General features: G+C 41.3%; 1 protein-coding gene across 2 annotated transcripts in view; it reads right to left on the reverse strand.

Annotated features, from left to right (window-relative positions):
* LOC131228193 (uncharacterized) overlaps nt 1–18,261 on the reverse strand; it is a 97,852-nt gene extending 79,591 nt beyond the window's left edge. The window contains exon 1 of one of the 2 annotated variants that reach the window (XM_058224057.1): nt 17,952–18,261. In XM_058224057.1, coding sequence (XP_058080040.1) covers nt 17,952–18,221 — 270 coding nt within the window. In that variant the 5' untranslated portion in view covers nt 18,222–18,261. The remainder of the gene's footprint in view (nt 1–17,951) is intronic. The other variant, XM_058224058.1, reaches the window with a different exon arrangement.
* Nucleotides 18,262–20,205: the final 1,944 nt, after the last annotated feature.

A 20,205-nucleotide genomic window follows, 5' to 3' on the forward strand; every position in this document is an offset into this window, starting at 1 on the left:
CCCTCCGAAACTGATACGGATACAGGGGCGTAACGGCCCGTAAGGGCGCAAATATTTTTTTTTGCCAAAAAAATATGAAAAAATATGAATTAAATCCAAAATATTCTAAGCATTCCAAACATGCATTCATTTATAAATTGGAACATGTTTATGGTGGTGTAAAGGTAACTTGGTGAGAAGTTGTATCGGACTGTCTGATGAATTTATGAACCAGATAACTTGAATTTGACTACAAAATTCATATATTTAATTTTATAAATATCTAATTTATATACTTGACAATTTGATATCATTTCTCACAATAGTTCTTTAAAAAAATGAAATTAAACTCAGGTAGATGGCGTTGCCAATTTGGGGCTGACTTGGAGGACCAATCCATGCCCCAAATCAGTCTCAAATTCATGCAATTTATTGGCATTATACTACTAATGAATTGGTGGACATTTATTGGATAGTGAATCATGAAAAAAATCAAAAGGCCATATTTTAAAAAATAAGCGTCTACAAATTAACAATTAAAACTATTCAAACAATTTGATTTTGGTATGGTGAATACCAATTACAGTCCATAATTTAATTGGTAAATTTTAAGTTAATACATGTCTCGTGTACAATTTTTTTAAGGGCCCGAATTAGGCGGGACCCGAATTGTGAAGTGTAGCACATGAGTGTCAAAGTTTTTTGGGCCCCACCCGTGGTGAATGTGTTATATCCACACCGTCCATCCATTTTGCCAAATAATTTTAGGGCATCAGCCCAAAAATGAGGCAAATCCAAAGCTCAGGTGGACTGCATCATAAGAAACAACAATAATTAAATGTCCACCATTAAAATTTTATTGGGACTACAAAAGTTTTAAATCAAGCTGACATGTGTGTTTTCCCTTCATCAACGTCAATGTGACCCCATTAACAGGTTAGATGAAAAGTAAACATTACAGTAGACCCTAAGAAATTTTTAATGGTGAGCATTCTATAACCATTGTTTCCTATGGTGTAGTCCACCTGAGATTTGGATCTTACTAATTTTTTGGATCATGATTTAAAATGATGTGGCAAAATGGATGGACGGCATGGATAAAATATATACATCATGGTGGGGCCACGCAACACATGTACAAAAAGCCTACCACGCACATTTATTTGAAAGCGGATTACGCTGTGTACCTCAATGACGTACCTGTATTAACGTCAATAAGTCCTATGGGTCTAATCATGACGTATGTATTATATCTAAACCGTCCATTCATTTGATGAGCTCGTCTTAAGGCTTGACACTAAAAATAATACAGATCTAATTATCAAGTGGACCACATTGCAAAAAGCAGTGGGGGATTGAACGTCCACCATTAAAACCCATTTTGGGATCACAGAAGTTTTGGATCAATATGAAATTTGTTATTCCCCTTCATTCAGGTCTTTTTGACCTTATGAACAAATTGGATGGAAAATAAACGTTATGGTGGGCCTACGAATTGTTTAACAGTGAAAATCATGATCTCCGCTGCTATTTTTGGTGTGGTCCAGAAGATCTTTGGATATGATTCATTTTTTGGCTAATGCTCTAAAAATAGATGAACGGTGTAGATATAACAAATACATCACTGTGGAGCCCACGTAACTTTGATCTCCTTTGAACCGTTCGTACAACTCAGAGCTCGAGGAGTGTCAGTGCTCGTTTTAGCATGACACGTACCTATAGTAGCTATATAGCTATAGCTGGTGTGTGGTACACCGGTCAATCGGCTTCCGATATCAAACGAAAAAGACAGGAGAGAGAGGGCTTCCGATTTCAGACGAAAAAGACGGGAGAGAGAGGGAAACCGAAAATCTAAAGAGGGAAAGAAGAGAGAGAGAGAGAGAGAGAGAGAGAGAGAGAGAGAGAGAGAGAGAGGAAGAAGAAGAAGAAGAAGAAGAAGGAAGAGGAGGCCCGCAGCCGCGGCCGCAGCAGGGCGAGAAGAAGGAGGAGGAGGAGGAGAAGAAAAGAAATTAAAAAAAAGGTATGCTTTTTTTTTCCCCAATTTTTTTTTCTTTTCTTTTTTTTTTTTTTTTGGCCCATAACAGCCGTTACAGGGTGTAACGGGCGTTATGGCCCGTAACAGGCGTAATGGCCCCATAACGGTCGTTACGGTCACAGAATTCCGTAACGGCCGTTTCGACCCCGTATCGCGTAACGGTGTCGACCGTTACCGTTACGTATCGGCTGTTACGGCCGTATTGTAACGAATACGGGACACCCTGAATGTCACAAATTGTTGGTACCAGACAATGGATTTCATTGTATCGTCAATGTATTGCTGATATCGCAATGTATCGCGAGATATCGGCGAACTTCTCTATCAAAAAATCCTTGGTATCGACAATATCTGTCAATATAGATAGATATCTCGTCGACGCTTGATAGGAACCGCACCCACTTCGTCAAAAACCCCCTTCTATATCATTTTTTCCACTTTTTCCTTCAATCGTCCCTCTTCTAAATAGATTGTTGGTGGATATCGGCCCCATCCTTCGCAATCTTTTGGGAGAAAAACGTAGATTTCAAAGCCAAATCAAGATTTGTCCGGATTTGGGGTCGATTCTCATTCAGTGAGTGTTTTTGCATTTCAATCCTTTCTTTTTTTTGTAAATCATACAAAATCAGTGTCAAAAGGTTAAAAATTCTTGATTTATCATGTTTTGCATGAAAAAATAAAGGGTCTGAACCTTCGATTTCAAGATTTGAGGGTAGGTGGTTCGATTTGGGAAACTAGGAAAAAATCGATATTTGCCCAATTTCTCCTAAATTGGTTGCAATCTTGCACTCCGAACACGAAATCAAACATGTGTAAGGCCTGATCTACTAATTCATTAAGTTTTTGTGATTTTTCAGGAAAAAATAACGATAAATTTTTTTTAAAAAATCGAAATTTCACTTCTAATAACGGTCAATTGAGGCCATTTTCACAGTATTTAGAAGTGTTTGATGAAATTATCATCGCATACACTCTAATTTCAAACTTTGAGGGTAGGTAGCCCGATTTGGGGAAATTTTGGGAAAATTCGAAATTTCCCAAAATCTCTCAAATTGGTTGCAATCTTACACTCCAAACACAAAATCAAACATGCATGATGCTTGATCAATTGATTCATGTATTTTTTATGATTTTTAGAAAAAAAAATATTTTTTATTTAAAAATAATAAAAATTTATTAAAAGTAATTGTTTGTCATAATTTCTTTGTGTAAACGGTCAATTGGCTACATTTTTTTAGCATTTAAAGTTGGTTGGTTATTATTATTTTTTGATAATATAATTACAAATTTATTTTTAAAATAATTAATCAATATTAAAAATTATTGATGTAGAACCTGCCTTTGCTAACACAATGTTCTTTTGCAAGTAAAACATGTTAGGAGGAAGAGGAGAGATATAGCCTGATATTGGATGGAGATATGGCCAACATATTGCCGATAATCGATTTGTGAATGTTTGTAATTCGTGTGGCCACATGTCGAAGAGTGAATGGGTAACCCACTTGAAGGAACATTTAGCGGGAGGGTATCGCAACATTGTGGAATGTTCTAAGTGCCCACTGGATGTTATAGCGGAAATAAGGGCTTTGTTAGAAAAAAAAAATGTGAACATAAGAGACGACCGAACTACACGGTAGAGGGAGAACGGGGATGAGTTAGGGTGGGCACCATATTCAGGTGGGGATGAGTGGATCTAGATGAGGAAGATGATCCTGATTATAGACACGCAATGGAGGAGTCCATACGGGATCAGTGGGAAATGGATCGGCAAAGGCGGTAGGAGGCAAGTAGGCCCAGATTTAGGGGGTCTACACATGAGCATGGTGGGGAGACTAAAGTAGGGGGAAGTGGGGCGGGCCTCAGTGGGATGGGGGATAGTAGATCAAGGGGGAGTTCTAAAGGGGTGAAGGAGGATAGTAGGAGGGGAAGAGTATGGAGTATGGCCGTAGCAGTAGCATGCGGGAACCGGATCTACCTTCATATCCGAGGATGTACAAAGAGGCGGGTAGGACAGAAGAAACTTAAGGAAATGTTTAGTCGAAAGGATGTGAGGAAGAAGGTGGGAAAGTTTATAAGAAAGTTTTTTTTATCTATGATCACATTTCCAAGAATGCTGCAACAAGCCCGCACTTCAAGAATGTGACAAGTGCATGTGGGAGTGAGTGTGGTGTCGCCCACGCCATGTGAGATAATGGGGAAATACTTGGATGATGACTACACAGAGATGTAGTGTTATGTGGACGAATATCGTCAATCATGAGAGATCTACACCTGCACCGTGATGTGTAATGGTTGGACTGGACCAGCAAGGCTGTCGGTCATAAATTTTATGGTCTACTGCAGAAAATGAACAGTGTCCCTAAAGTCCATAGATGCCAGTACTTAGATTAAAAACGCAGATTACATCTACAAACTGATGCACGATGTCATGAAAGTTGATGGAAGGAAGAATATCACACAATTTGTTACAAACAATGGGAGTGCATTTATGAGGGCAGGAAAGGATATAATGAAGTACCATATATATTGAACCCTCTGCGCAGCCCATTGCATAATCCCATGTTGGAGGCGATCAGAGATAAGCCTTTTAGTGAAGGCCATTATTACTAACGCACAATTGATGACAACATTTATATACAACCACACATGGTTACTAACCAATATACGCGTGAGGTGTGGTGGGGATATAATGCACCCCGAGGCGACGTGGTTCACCACAAATTATATCGCCCTAAATAGCCTCCTAAAACACAGGCGAGGCCACAAGAGCTTTTCAACTCTAGGGAATACACATATTGGAATCAGAGTGGAAAGAGAGTAACTTGGAGAATTGAGGAGCTTATGTTGAGCAACGCATTCTGGGAGCACGTGCACAATGTGGTGGCTATTTTGGAGCCCATTTATGTAGTGTTGAGGACTGTCGATAATGAGACATATCCGTCGATGAGATCGTTGTATGTGTCCATGCAGTTGATGAAAGACGGCATCTAAGCTAAAGCCCCCAAAACATAAATAGGTGCATGCAATAATCAACGACCGTTGGAAAAAGACTCTTTCTCACCCACTTCATCAAGCTGGTAAGTAGTTACATGATTTAGCTTTTTTGTCTATATGCTTCAATACTTTGCTGCTACTTTGCATAGAATGTATGGGCTATTTTATTGTACTGAAATGTAAACATTTGCATCATGTTGGGTTTCAGCGTACTTCCTGAATTCCAAATACCACTACAGTCAGAGACTCCTTGAAGAAGGTTGTATATGAAGTGTATGATAAGTCATTCCCCCATTGTTCGAGGAAATGCATCGTCCATAATGAGGTCAATATGTTTCATACTTACCTTCTCTCAAACTTCATTAAAACTTTTATACTTACACTTAATGCTAAATGCTATCAACAGATTGTTAGATTTTGCAATGTTGTTGGAATGTTTGGGTGCGAGGCCGCGGTGAGATCAAGAAGTCAGGTGGTGGTATATGACTTGTAGCATTAATTACTTCTTAGAAATTTAAGCTAATTTTCATATTTTTGTAGTAAATGTAAAACTAATGAAAAATTTAAATATTTCGCTGGTGAATAATTGATGAGGACATCCAAGCACCACACCAAAGGAGGGTTCAGTCAATCTCCTTGTGGCTAGACAACCATTATATGGGGCCCATTTGGCCTAATTCACATTCCTAGCCACGTTAAGGACCCCAAGTGCATGTTTGTGCATCTTTGAAGACCCCACACTAGGAAGATGCATGTGGGCTACATATAGAAGCTTGATGGACACATCAAACCATTAGATCAGGTGGACACAATGATCAGACCGTTGGATTTCGACCATGGACCATTCTGGCAATTGGATCATCATCATCAGACATCTTGATCGTGAACCGCATGGGCCACGAAATAGTTTAGTTGTTTTGTTTGTTTACACGTTTTGTTATTTTTGGTATAACTCATATTTGTGTTAAGATTAGGGAGTTAAGAATAACTTTTAATTCATTAAGAATCTTTATGTTGAAAATCTTATCTGAGAGCTGTTGTAAGATGTCTTAAATCTCACCGCACAGCTCGACCAGTCGGGGGGCTGGCTCGACCGGTCGAAGGACCGGTCAAAGATCCCTTCGACCAGTCGTAGCCAGCTCGACTCGAAGTCCAGCAACAGGGTGTTTGGGATTTCTGGGACACTCGATCGATCGAGGGTCAGGCTCGACTAGTCGAAGCCCCGGCTCGACCAGTCGAAGGTTACGCAGATGGTGCGCGGATTCTGCGTGGACTGTGTAAATTTGATGCGGTTTCAGAGAGGTGCATAAGTAGAGTTCCCTAAACTATAAATAGGGGTCCCTAGGGCCTTTCTAAGGCATGCTAAGGTTTTCTAAAGGTATTCCAAGGGTTCCTAATAGGTTTTAGGGTTTCTAAAGGGTCTAGCAAGGGTGAGATCGAGGTTGTTCGAATCGGGTAAGTCCTCTCTCTTTGTAATTTCTATTTTCATAGTGGAGATCTGTCGCTTTTTGCCATGGTTTTTTCCTGCAAGGGTTTTCCACGTTAAATCTGTGTGTTGTCTTGTGTGTGCTTGGTGCCATTGAATTGTTATCCTAGATCCATATCTGTGTGATTCTGCAGCACAAATCCCAACAAGTGGTATCAGAACAATCGTTGGGGCACAGATCTAAATCTGAGGGATTAGCAATAATGGGACGTACTAGGTATGAGATTAAGAAGTACTCAGGGAAAGATAACTTTGAGTTATGGAAGATCAAGATGATCAGTTCCTTAATCAATCAAGGAGAAAATGGTGCTCTTGAGGAGCGAAAGTCTACTATGACTGATGATGATTGGAATACTCTTGATAAGAAGGCCTTATCATCGATCCGTTTATGTCTCACGAATAAGGTTCTCTACAATGTCATGAAGGAGAAAACTGCGACTAAGTTGTGGGTGAAGTTAGACGATGTCCATGCGAAAAAATCCTCTGAAAATTGTCTATACTTGAAGCGGCAATGGTATAACTTCAAGATGGCAGAAGGTGGAGATCTGGAGGCTCACGTCAGCAACTTTAATAAATTAGTTTGCAAATTGTTGAATATGGAGGAAGTGATGAAAGATGAAGAACAAACATCTATGTCGTTGAATTCTCTTCCGGTATCGTATGAGTCATTCAAGGATACTATGTGCACCACAAATAAAACCCTGAGTGTCGACACCGTTCTCTCAGCCCTTCAAGGAAAGGCCACAAGAAAGCTAAACGTCGACACGGGTATATCTTCTGATGCACTATTTACAAGGGTAGGAATTCCGAACAAGGTACAGGTTCTAAATACAAATCTAAGGGCAAGGGCAAATGAAAGGTAAAGTGCTGGAACTGTGGGATGGAAGGGCATGTGAAGAAGGATTGTGAAAATCCTAAATCAAAGAGAGAAGAATCTGAGGCTTCATACAGAGAGGCCAACACTGCCACGTCAGATGGATTGAGTGGATGTGATGGTGATGTTTTGTCTGTGTCTACGATCAGACGATCATACGATGATCGTAGGGGCGAATAGATTCTAGACACGGGCATCCTTTCACATGACTCCTCATCAGAGTTGGTTCACGAGCTACAGGAAGTGCGATGGTGGACAGGAACTTATGGGCAATGACAGTACCTGTAATGTTGTAGCTGTTAGTACGGTGCGTATCAAGATGTTTGATGAGATAGAGCATACCTTGACTGGGGTGAGACACGTTCCTGACATGAAAAAGAGTCTGATTTCTCTCGGTGCACTCGAGGCTATAGGGTGCAGGTTCACAAGTATTGATGGTGCTCTTAAAGTACATAAGGAGGCACGGGTAATCATGAAAGCGCAACGACTCGATAATGTTTATAGGGTGATAGGGAGCACTTCGAAAGGTGGAGTTGCAAGGGCTGTAGCGGATTACATCTCTGCACGTGTGTGGCATGTTGGGCATGGCCACATGAGCAGGCAGGGCATGAAGGCTGAGACGCGCGGATAGGGATACAGAGCGGGTGGAGTAGCCACCTGTGAGAAGAATCATATAGCATAATCGCAGGATATTGGCGAGGTACATGGACGACTCCAATATCGCAGGGGATCCTTCTATTCAAATGGCTCTAGGTGAGCCTGGTGCTGAGAAATGAAAAGTGACTCTATGGGTGATGTGATAGACTCGTTGTATCAGACCGACACATGGGAGCTAGGGGAGCTTTCAGTGGACCGGGAAGCGGTTGGATGCAGGTAGATCTTCCGGAGGATACAGTATAGATACAGAGCGAGGTTGGTAGCGAAGGGTTATGCTCAGAGAGAGGTTCGGCTTCTCAGAGATATTTGGGCCAACGGTATAGCGTGTCTATTAGATTTGTGATTGGCGCTGGTTGGCCAATGTGATCTTAAGCTAGAAGGATGGATGTGGAGTCTGCACTTCTACAAGAGAAATTGGAAGAGCAAATCTACATGAAGCAACCAGAGCGGTTCGAAGTTAAAGGAGCTGAGAAAAAAGATTGCAAGAGGTCGTGGTATGACCTGTCGTCTGGGGGCAGTGGTTTGATTCTTTCATGGTGAGTCAGGAATTATATACTGATGACATGTAGATTGTCAATTATGACATGTCTGAAATCAATGTACTAAAGACTCGATTAAGTGGGACATTCAGGATGAAGGATCGGGGGACTACAAAGATGGTTCTAGGCATTGAAACTAAAAGAGGAGCAAGTTTTGGTAATCACAGGTAGAATGCCTTGTGTAAGTATTGATCAAGGATGTGATGGACCAGATAAAGCCGGTGAGTGTTCCCTACACGTATCTCCTCAAGTTTTCCTTAGAACATGTCCCAAAACAGATGAGGAAAAGCAGGATGTCTCATGAGCCTTATTCGAATGCGGTTGGCAGTGTATGTCATGGTCTGTATTAGACCGGTTATTTCACAAGCAATCGGTGTTGTGAGCAGATACCCCAGCAAGCAACATTGGATGGCAGTGAGATGATTACTTCGATACATTCGAGGTAATAAGATTACGTCTTTCCTTTTGAGAAGATAGGAGCAAAGGTGGTTGAGCACGTGGATTCTGATCCGGCAGACACGCTCACCTAGAACGTTCCTGCAGAGAAGTTCAAGTTCTGTGCAACCCCTCTGGGCTTGGCGATGGTGAAAAAGAATGACGAAGTGTGCACGAGAAGCTATGATGCAATGCAGAGATAAGAGAAGAGATTAAGAAGCTACACGGTTGAAGATTGAAGACATGGTGGAGATTGTTGTAAGATGTCTTAAATCTTACCGCGCTACTCGACCAGTCGAGGGGCTGGCTCGACCGGTCGAAGATCCCTTCAACCAGTCGTAGCCGGCTCGACTCGAAGTCCAGCAACGGGGTGTTTGGGATTTCTGGGATGCTCGACCGGTCGAGGGGTCAAATTCGACCAGTCGATGGTGACGCAGATGATGCGCGGATTCTGCACGGACTGCGTAAATTTGAAGCGGTTTCAGAGATGTGCGTAAGTAGAGTTCCCTAACTATAAATAGGGGTCCATAGGGCATTTCTAAGGTATGTTAAGGCTTTCTAAAGGTATTTCAAGGGTTCCTAAAAGGGTTTTAGGGTTTCTAAAGGGTGTAGCAAGGGTGAGATTCGAGGTTGTTCGAATCGGGTAAGTCCTCTCTTTGTAATTTCTATTTTCATAGTGGAGATCTGTCGCTTTGTGCCGTGGTTTTTTCCCACAAGGGTTTTCCACATTAAATCTGTGTGTTCTCGTGTATGCTTGGTGCCATTGAATTGCTATCCTAGATCCATATCTGTGTGATTCCGCAGCGAAAATCCCAACAAGAGCACCATTCAGTAAAAGGTCTTTTCTGAGACTACAAAGGGTTGGACATCCCCACCCTACCCATGATGCATGTTATGAATGAAAGAGATTTTTCTCCTTTTGCGTCGAGATTGAGTAAAAAAAAAATCATCATGTGATTCGATTGGTGGTGCGAAACCACAGGGAGTGATGCCCTAATTATCTTTTCTACTTTTCCCTCTTCTCAACAATGTATTATCTTCCTTCTTCTCTTTTCTTTTCTCTTTCTCCACTTTCCCCAATCTCTCTCTTCTTTGATCTTTTGTCTCCCTATAACCCACATCCAATCAAACCTTAACCCATCCAAATCCCTACTCAACCAAACCGTAACCCATCCACCTCAACCCAAACTACCTCGGACCCAAACCCGTGTCTGTATGACCATTCGGACACACATGTGGGGTTGTCCGTATGGACAGTTCCCTTCCCCCTTGTCCATCTTGCTTCATCACCTCCATTCCCCTCTATTCATTGTCTCCCTTATTTCAATCATAACTCTAAAACTATGACTTAGATTCTAGAATCCCAAACCCTAATCCACAAACCTTATTTTTCAAATTTTGATTCTCAGCCCCTTGATTATCAAAACCCTAGATATCCAAATTCTAAAATCCCCAATTTTTCCAAACCCAAATCCTCAAAATCTGAATATCCCTTGTCCAAATCATAAATCCCTAATTCCCACAACCTAAAACCCATATTCCCAATTCTAGAAACCCTATATCCTAAAACCCTTAACCCAAAATTTAAAATCCCAACCCAAAACCTCAACCCTAATGTTCCAACCTTAATTCCTGTTAAGCCTAGATACCCCAAACCCATTTACCACATTCACTAGCCTGTAAACCGCCCTAACATGTCAAAACTCGTACAAGACACATGATTTCCATTGAATTCATATTAAACCCTATGCTAAGATGGGGGTTATATTTCACATAGGTCCTGGTTAATCAGTAATTTATGAAATTCTCATTGCGAGACTGTCATAGGCTTGAATTTGGACATGTCATGAATCTGAAATTTCTTAATGTATGGAAAATTAGCTTTATTTTGTCGTTTCATTGCTCTAGTTAATCTGTCTTTTAATTTCATGACATTCTATTAGATTAGATCATTCCGTCTTGCATCAATGATGGGTCATATATGGAATTGATTACGAGGTTTTGTAGTGGCTAGCTATCTATGTGCTTGCACAAATGGTGCCCTCCTCACCTTACGAAAGGAATTGGAACACATAGCGCAACAGATTAGGGTACGAGAGGCTTCAGAAGCTAGTGTATGGTCACTATGACATAAAGCTACGAAAGAGCTACCCCACATGGAAGAAAGAAGAAAAGCACAGGACCCATTAGTCTTGATGACAATCGGACGGCATGCATATGCTAAAGTTAAGGACAACCCATTTTACGAGTGGGTTAGGTCGAATGACTTAGATACTTTCGATGGGCGACCAGAGCCATATGCGACAGCGAAGGCAGCGGCACAGGATTGATGCCGACGCACATGTGCAGTAGGCTAGATCTCTTGACAAAGCTTTCGACCCATTGACAAGGAGTTCAGAGGGCAGCGCCCAATAGCCACTATCCCGCGAGACACGTGGTGGTGAGACCTTATCCGACACTAAGACCGAGACAGAGAGCGATGCGGGTGATGGGTCTGGTGATGGTGATGGTGGTGATGGTGACTCCAACGACAGTAGCGACGACAATGGTGGCGATGGGGATGGTGGTGGCAATAGCGAGGCTCTTGGCCCTTTCACTAGGGAAGGGGATTTTGATCATGCCACATAGGACCCTGACCAAGGTTCTCATCCAAGAGAACCACGGTCCTACTTTGTTTATAATAAGACATACAAGCGTCAGAGGCTACAAAAGAAGCAAACCGAGAAGCTGTTAGATTTCAACAAGCTATTGGCAAAATGCGTCAGGGACACAGGCGTTCGTGAGAAGCGGGGTGGCTCTAGATCTGGATCATGGTCACAGGAGGGTAGCTCGAGTTCTGTGTCACAGTATGAATATGGATCACACACATAGGAGGGTAGCTCGAGCTCTATATCATAGTATAGTTATGGATAAGGACCTGGTTGATATGCAGCTAGTGACTCTAGTAGTTATGGCACATCATTTTTTTATTACAATCAAGAGTTCACTTCCACGTACAGGCACGAATATCCACAACCAAGATATGGGTAGCAATATGAATACTCAGAAGCCACATATATGCCCATCCCAAATCCATATCAGCCACAAACTGTGACGATTACGGAGTATCCACTAATGGGCATATTGGTTCAGTTTGGAGAGGATGAGTACTGGCATTATGTCAGAGTATCTTCACTAGTACCATTCCACTATGACCTAAGCACGGTACTATCAATTTGTTGAGCAACAACACTATTCCCAGCCTTGTCAAGATGAAGATGATGATTACGAGCCACCGCTCAGCTCTATATGGGTCTAAGCCACAACCAGACACATCAGTCACAGGTATATTTCTAAATTTCTACCTCTTCTTTTGGTTTTTAATGTATTGATTGTGTTTTCATAAATGTTTGAATACATTTATAACTATTATGAATTCACTTTAAATATAGTTGCATCAGTTCAGTCAAACAGTGCATAACTTAAGATCATATACAAAGAAAACCTATTATGTGTACTTTTTTGTGATGCTATGATTTAAAAGTGTGTATTGAGGTTTTTTTTTTAACAATCCCAAAAGTTTCATTGAAAAATTCGACCAATTTCCCAATGCTTCCCCATGTTTCCCAAAAAGTGCGACACATTACCCGATACAAACAATATATCCCGTGTGATTACCAATATGTGTTTGCATGACAAGGGTCCAATACATAACGCGATACCGATACAATAAACACTACTTTAGACTACATAGGAAGCTGAAATTACTTGAGTCAAAAATCAATGTGGAAAGGGGATGTGCTTGGCGATCAAGAGGCGGAGTTCGACAGAATGGTCGAAGAAATTCATAATTTGGATACATTAAAAGAGGCTGGTGGTTTGTCCCCAGAAGATATCATTTTCTCTGGTTTCTCATTGTAAAGAAGAGATTAAATAGCGCCAGAGATCGAGAGCGGTGTGGCTTAAAGAAGGGGACAAAAACACTAGATTCTTTCATAGGATAGCTAGTGATCAAGCCTAAAGAAACAGAATATCAAACCTCATTGTTAATGGATCAAGAACTTCATACCAAATAAAGATTTGCGACTCTATAGTGCAATTATACAAAGACCTATGGGATGTCGAGATTGGACAACTTAAGAGTTCCAAGAGCTAGCAAGTGCAGATTCTTCCTCTTTAGAAGCGTTGATTATGAAAGAAGAAATAAAGGCGGCGGTGGGTTCCATGTGTGGAGATAAGGCACTTGGGCCGAACGGGTTTCCTATTCTTTTCGTTCAAAAATTTTGGCATGTGGTGAAAAAGGATGTGGACTTTATTGCTGAATTTTTCGAGCATGTTTGTCTTTCAGTCAAGCTAGGGGCTTCTTTTAGCACTTTGATTCCTAAACTGGAGGGTGCAAAAAAGATCAAAGACTTCAGGCCTATCAGTTTAATTGACACTCTACATAAAATTTTAGCCAAGATCCTCTCCTCTAGATTCAGAGAAGTCTTGCCAAAGATCATATCAGTTAATCAAGGAGCTTTCGTTGTGGGTGGACAAATATTGGAAAGTGCGCTTATTACTCACAAATGTGTTGACACAAGGTTCACGGAGAATAGAAGTGGGATTGTATGCAAGCTAGACATCAAAAAGGCTTACTTACGATCACGTTGATTGGAGGTTTCTAGATTATATGCTTCTTAGATTGGGCTGTGGCAAGAAATGGAGGTGGATGAGGGCTTGTGTCCAATCAGCTTGGATCTCCTAAGGGCTTTTTTGAGCCTATAGGGGCCTTCAGCAAGGGGATCCTTTATCCTTGTATTTGTTTGTCGTGGTCGAAGAAGCCCTTAGCATGATGCTCCAAAAAGGTAATGGACAATGGTCTCTTTAATGATTCAAGACTTTAGTTTTCGGCCCCTCTTATTAGCCACCTATTGTATGCAGATGATACATTGCTTTTTTTTTGTGATGCGGTGGAGATGTCAGTGGATAACCTTCGAAAAATTACTGTCTATTTTGAGACGATCTCAGGCTTGAAAATCAATGTCTGCAAATCAAAAATGTTGGGTATTCACGTTAGTGGGGACGATTTGTGTCGGCTAGCGAGCATATTTGGGTGCAAAGTGGGATCTTTTCCTACATAGTATCTCGGCCTACCTCTCTGCATTGGAAAGCCGACTAAACACCTATGGGATAAGGTGATTGAAAGGATTGAAAGGAAATTAGCAAGCTGGAAGTGTAGGTACTTATCCTTTGGTGGGCGTCTAATCCTCATTAAGATGGCTTTCTCCAATATGCCAGTCTATTGTATATCTCTCTTCAAATGCCCTAAGGCAATGTTGGATAGACTTGAGAAGTTGAGAAGGAACTTCTAGAGAGACGCATCGGAAAGTAGGAAATCCAACCTTCTTAAAAGGCACGAAGTCTGTAAACAGTTAGAGGCAGGAGGGGCTGTGATGAGGACATCATGTCACATACACCCTTACGTACGTATCAGAGGAGGAGGCGAGCCGCGCCGACTTCCCTATGGCTAGGCGAGTACCCGTGATCGTGTTGAAGACCCCATGTGCATGTGCGAGCATCTAGAAAACCCCACACTGGGAAGATGCACATAGGCTGCTTTATGGAGTGATTCAAACCGTTGGATCGGAGGGACGCGACGATCGGGCCATTGGATCGCATGGATAACGTGATCGGGCCATTGATTGTTGATCATCCACATCGGTTTTAGACTTTATCATATTTTAGGATTTAATTTTTGATTATTTTGTGTTTTGGACACATTATGAGTGTTTTTGTTGATTTTATTTAGATTGGGGCTATTTTTGTTAAATTCACAAGACGGAGATTTTCATAATTTTTGAAACTTCTTGGATCTATAAAAAGAGGGGGGCGTGTGAACTCTCTCCCATTGAATTTTGTGATTTAAAAAAAAAAAGGCTCTTGCTTTCTTCTCCCATCTTCATGCAATTTGAAGATACTTCCATGCGATTTGGAAGGAAGATTGGTGCGAGACTAATCTTCATCAATGGAGGTGCGAGGTCTCCAATTATCCCCACACCATCTTCTCTTTCCTTCCCCATCCAGGTATTTTCTTCAGATTCTTAATTCTCTCATCCCAAATCTTCGTCTTCCCTTAAACCCAACTTTCTCATACCCATCCACAATCCAAACCCTAACCGACCTAAATCCATCCGCCCACGCCACAAGTGTGACCATATGGCCACACGTGTGAATCCCACCTACCCCCTTTGGTTTCCCACCATCATTATATCAAAACCTCTTTCTTCCATCCCCGAAACCCTAACCCTAAACCTAAAATTCTTAATTTTCCTACTTTCCCAAATTACCCAAACTCTAATTTTCACCCTAGGTTGTATTAGGTTTTCTATTTTGAAATAGACTATATCATATGCTAATTAAATGTCCCTACATCCATTAGATCCTAGTTTTTTTTTATTTCATGATCTTGAGTTACGATGTTGGTAGCTTAAGCTAGGATTATGCATGGTTTTCTTTTGATTTTCTTGATATTTGTGATGATTACAGCGATGTTTATGTTTTTTTGTTAAATATCTTAATTCGGCTATTTGATCTCACATATTACTTAGTTCATGCATCGGTCCTACATCAGGCTGGCCTTAGAAGGTTGGGCAATATGAATGTTGCTCTTCTTGGGAAGTAGATTTGGAGATTCGGTACGGATCCTAAAAAAATGAGGGAGGTCATAGCTAATAAGTATGGAGTGCAAGAGGGAGACTGGTTCGCGAAGAGATCCTCTTTTAACAAAGCCTCAAGCAGTTGGAAGGCAATTGCAGCAACGGAACATATTTCGTAGGGGTATAGCTTTTTCACTCGGAAATGAGAAACGTATCCGATTTTGGATGGATTCTTAGTGCGGGTGAAACACGCTTCAGGATCTTTTTCCTTCAATAGCTTGCCTTGCTCACTTCATTCTCGTGGAGGATTGTTATTCTTCCCTTGGTAGTCAAACTATTTGGAGCCCTCATTGCCAAAGGAATATGATGGATGATGAGACTATCAAACTTACAAGGTTGTCGAACCTTATCAAGGACTTCAGCCCTTAAGTTCTTGATTCAGATTCCATGATTTGGGCAACTCACCGTTCCGGCAAATTTTCAGTTTGATCGATTCACGGGTTGATTTCTTCATCTCCTCATTTTGTTGGGCTATCACATCCTTTTCATCCAATGGTTCTATGGAGCCCCTCCTCGTGTGGCAACTTTTGTTTGGTTGGTGGGCCGAAAAAAGGTTCTTGTAATTGATAACCTTCAGAGGAGATCACTAGTCCCCCCTAATATTTGTGTCATGTGTATGGCTAACATAGAGTTCGATCACCTCTTCCTCCATTGCATGTTCGCTAGAAAGGTTTGGGATCACTTCTTGAATGAGCTTCACACAGACTGGGTCATGCCAAAGTCCATGGAGGAAGCGTTGTGGGCATTGGCATGGGGTAGAGTTGGAAAATCCGGTAAAACAAGCGTTGTGGGCGAGGATGTGGATTGCATATTGACCCTTCCAATACAGACATCACTACTGGTCGGTGCTCTCTAAGCCCCCACATGATATATGTGTTTTATTCACATTGTATATCCATTTTGTCAGCTCATTTTAGGGTATTAGCCCAAAAATGAGGCAGATACAAACCTCAAATGGACCACACCACAAGAACCAATGATGATTAAATGCCCATAACTAAAAACTTCCTATGGCCCACCATGATGTTTATTTGATTCCACCAGTTGATCAGGTCACATAGACTTAGTCGAAGGGAAAATGCAAATATCATCTTGATCCAAAGCTTCATGGCCCCCAATAAGTGTTCAATAGTAGGCGTTCAATCCCCACTCTTTCTTGTGGTGTGGTCCACCTAAGCTTCGTATTTGACTCATTTTTGGACTAATGCCCTAAAATGAACTGGAAAAATGGATGGACAGCATGGATGTCACAAGGACAAAGAAGTGGGCTCCACTGATGGACGAGCAAGTTGGGTGTTTGACCGGTAAAACAGAAGAAACAATGATTCACCATGGGTAGAAATGTCCTCACTAACATTAATGGCTTTTTACTTTTTGGAAGCATAATTCAAAGTTTTTTTTTTTTTTTAGAAGGCATGTGTTCGTATTCCCAAGGGTAAGAAGGTTTTTAAAAAAGGCCCAAAGTAGGCGGTGATCGGTCCATAGATTAAACCTTAGGCGGTTATATGAAAAGAAAAAAAAACTATTTTTTAATATGACTAAATCTTTGAAAGTCATTCAGGAAATGATCATCTTACTAGACAATGTTGTTGTGGTTGGCAATATGGGAACCTAATGAGTACAATTGTTCAAAGAGCAGTACATTACATCTTGCTAAATCAAAATCCATTAATGGACTAGACTATGGTGATAACTCATTACGATTATTAACATGAGGCGCATGGCATATAAGCAGCAATCCAGATATTCCAGACCATCTAATTCGGGACCCCATTGTGAATACTACATGGCAGCATCACCCAAAATTCACAATGATCAAATTAACTAATCTGATTACTCTCATTAAATTTGGACAACTGAACATTTTATTTTGAACCATCCATTTGATAGCCATTTATTTGAAGGTTATGATCCTTCAATCAATGTGATTTTCATGCAACGCACCATTCAAAAGGAGCCCTGCGATTTGGACCGTATGGGATCAGCATTCATAAATGCCACGTATATGGTGGATGAAACACCAAAACTTCCAAAACAGTGGGAACCCATCACCATAAGAATGCACCCGATGAATTACATCTTAGCATCGAATCAATTTGCAACAACATCGCAATGACCCAAACATTGTCCAAGCAGATGGGCTCCACCCGATAAACATCCCAGATATCAACACGCGTGCAACACTTTGCATTCATAGAAATTAAAAAAGAATAACAAACGATTAATAGGAATTTGAACAAATTTCAATAGAAGGCTTCGAATCAAATCGACGCACCTTACGAGCAAGGTTTCTGTAAGAGCTCTTGATTTCCTGCAGCGTCGCATTTCTGCTGAGATTCAACGTCGCATAGTAATCCCGACCCGCCGAAGTGGCGGCGGCGGCAGCAGCAGCAGCAACCCTAATTCTGCCGGTGCGGCAGCTGCGGCGATCGAATTTCAAGCGAACAGGGTTTGGAATGCGTTTGGCTGTGGTGGAAAATCTGGAACTTTCCAAACTGATATTTTTCAGGTTCGGATTGCCGCAGGAGAAATGGAGCATGATCATCGCCGGAGAGGGCTTTTTCAAGAGAGAAAGCTTAAACCTCTAAAAACCCTTCTGGTATTAGAAGGTAGATGTTACAGTAGTGCCACGGGAAGGGGAAACCGATTGCCTACGGCCCCTGCCACCAGCCAATGGCTGGTGGTCGGTGCCTGTGGGCCCCACCATGATGCATATGTTTCATCCATGCCGTCCATATATTTTTCTAGATCATTTTAGTTTTAAAAAGAAAATGAGCTATATCCCAATCTCAAGTGGACCACATTATAGGAAACGGTGTTGAGTAAGCATCGACCATTAAAAACTTTTTGGGGGCCATAAAAGCTTTGGATAAAGCTGATCTTTGTTTTTTCCCTTCATCTAGATCTGTATGACCTAATCAACAGATTGGATGTCAAATAAACAGTACAGTGGGCCTTAAGAGGATTTAATGGTAGATATCCAATCACTATTATTTTCCTGTGGTGTGGTCCACTTGAAATTTATATACCTCTAATTGTTTATGTTGCATATAAAATGATATTTAAAAATATATGAACGGAATGGATGAATCACATACATTATGGTGGGGCCCACATAGCACCGACCACCAAGCCCGTGCTGGTGGCAGGCGGAGTAGCCAATCCGTTTCCGCGGGAAGGTCTCGGTCTCGGACTCGGACTCGGACTCGCCAGACCCCTACAGTACAGACATCCCGTCGGTGCTTTGGCCGCACCATGATGTATGTGCTTTATCCACTCCGTCCATCCATATTATCAGCTCATTTTATTGCATAAGCCCAAAACTGAAGCATATCTAAATCTCAAGAGTACCACACCACATGAAATAGTGGTAATTGAATACTAATATTAAAAACTTCCAGAGACCCATTGTAATTTTATTTTCCATGAAAATACGAATATCAGCTTCATCCAATGCTCTCATGCCCAAGAGATTTTTAATGGGAGCTGTTCGATCATGATTGTTTCCAGTGTTGTGGTCCACTTGAGATTTGAATCTGCCTATGCTCTAAAATGAGCGGCACGGATTGGGTTAGTCCCCACCGGAACCTGGTTAGAGACAGACGGTTATATCAAGGGTTCTCTGAGGCCTACCGTCTGGTATGCGTTTTTCATTTTAAGACATAACTCCGACAAGAGACCGATTAAAGACTCTAAATGAACAACAGGAAGCAGTGGGAGTTGAACTCATAGTGTTAAAACTTCTCAAGGTTCATTTTGATGTTTATTTGCCATCCAACCGGTTTATTTATAAAGGCTACGTAGACTTGCATGAGAGCATAAACGTGCATGGAAGGGAAAAATAAATATCACCTTAGACCAAAACTTTTGTGAGCTCTATGAAGATCTCACTGGTAGGTTTTAATTCCCATTGCTTCATGTTGGGTGGTCTACTTAGAGCTTTTAATTTCTTTTTTGGCTAATACCTGAAATGACGATTCAAAATGGATGGATGGCATGTATGAAATACAGACATCACGGTGGGCCTCATGTCTTATCCGGAATGCCCCGATGCACCCCCACTGTGACCTTAGCTAGAGCTGGATGGTCATGTCAAGGGATATGTGGAGCCTACCATGATCTATCTGTATGTTTTATCCATAATATTTATCTATTTTGAAAGATCCTTTTAGGCAATGAAAGGAGTTACATAGAAGGTTGAGATGGACCACACTACGTGAAGTAGTGAGGATTGAACTCTTGAGCTGTTTGATTTCTCAATTATATTGTAAATGGGCATTTATTATTTACCGTAGCATTTGTTAGCATTTACATTCTATCGATTCATATTGATTTGACATAATGTTGACAGCATGCCCGTTTGAAACATTACTAGTGAAAAAAAAATATATATCATATGCTAATTATCCATGGGGCCCATTGTTATGTATGTGTTTGATCCATGTTGTTCATCTGTTTTTTCCACTCATTTTAGGGCATAATACGAAAAACAAGGTAGATCCCAAGCTCAAGTGGACCACACCAAAGGG

Source organism: Magnolia sinica, chromosome 15 (assembly GCF_029962835.1).
Source record: "Magnolia sinica isolate HGM2019 chromosome 15, MsV1, whole genome shotgun sequence".
In the NCBI taxonomy this organism is placed as follows: domain Eukaryota; kingdom Viridiplantae; phylum Streptophyta; class Magnoliopsida; order Magnoliales; family Magnoliaceae; genus Magnolia; species Magnolia sinica.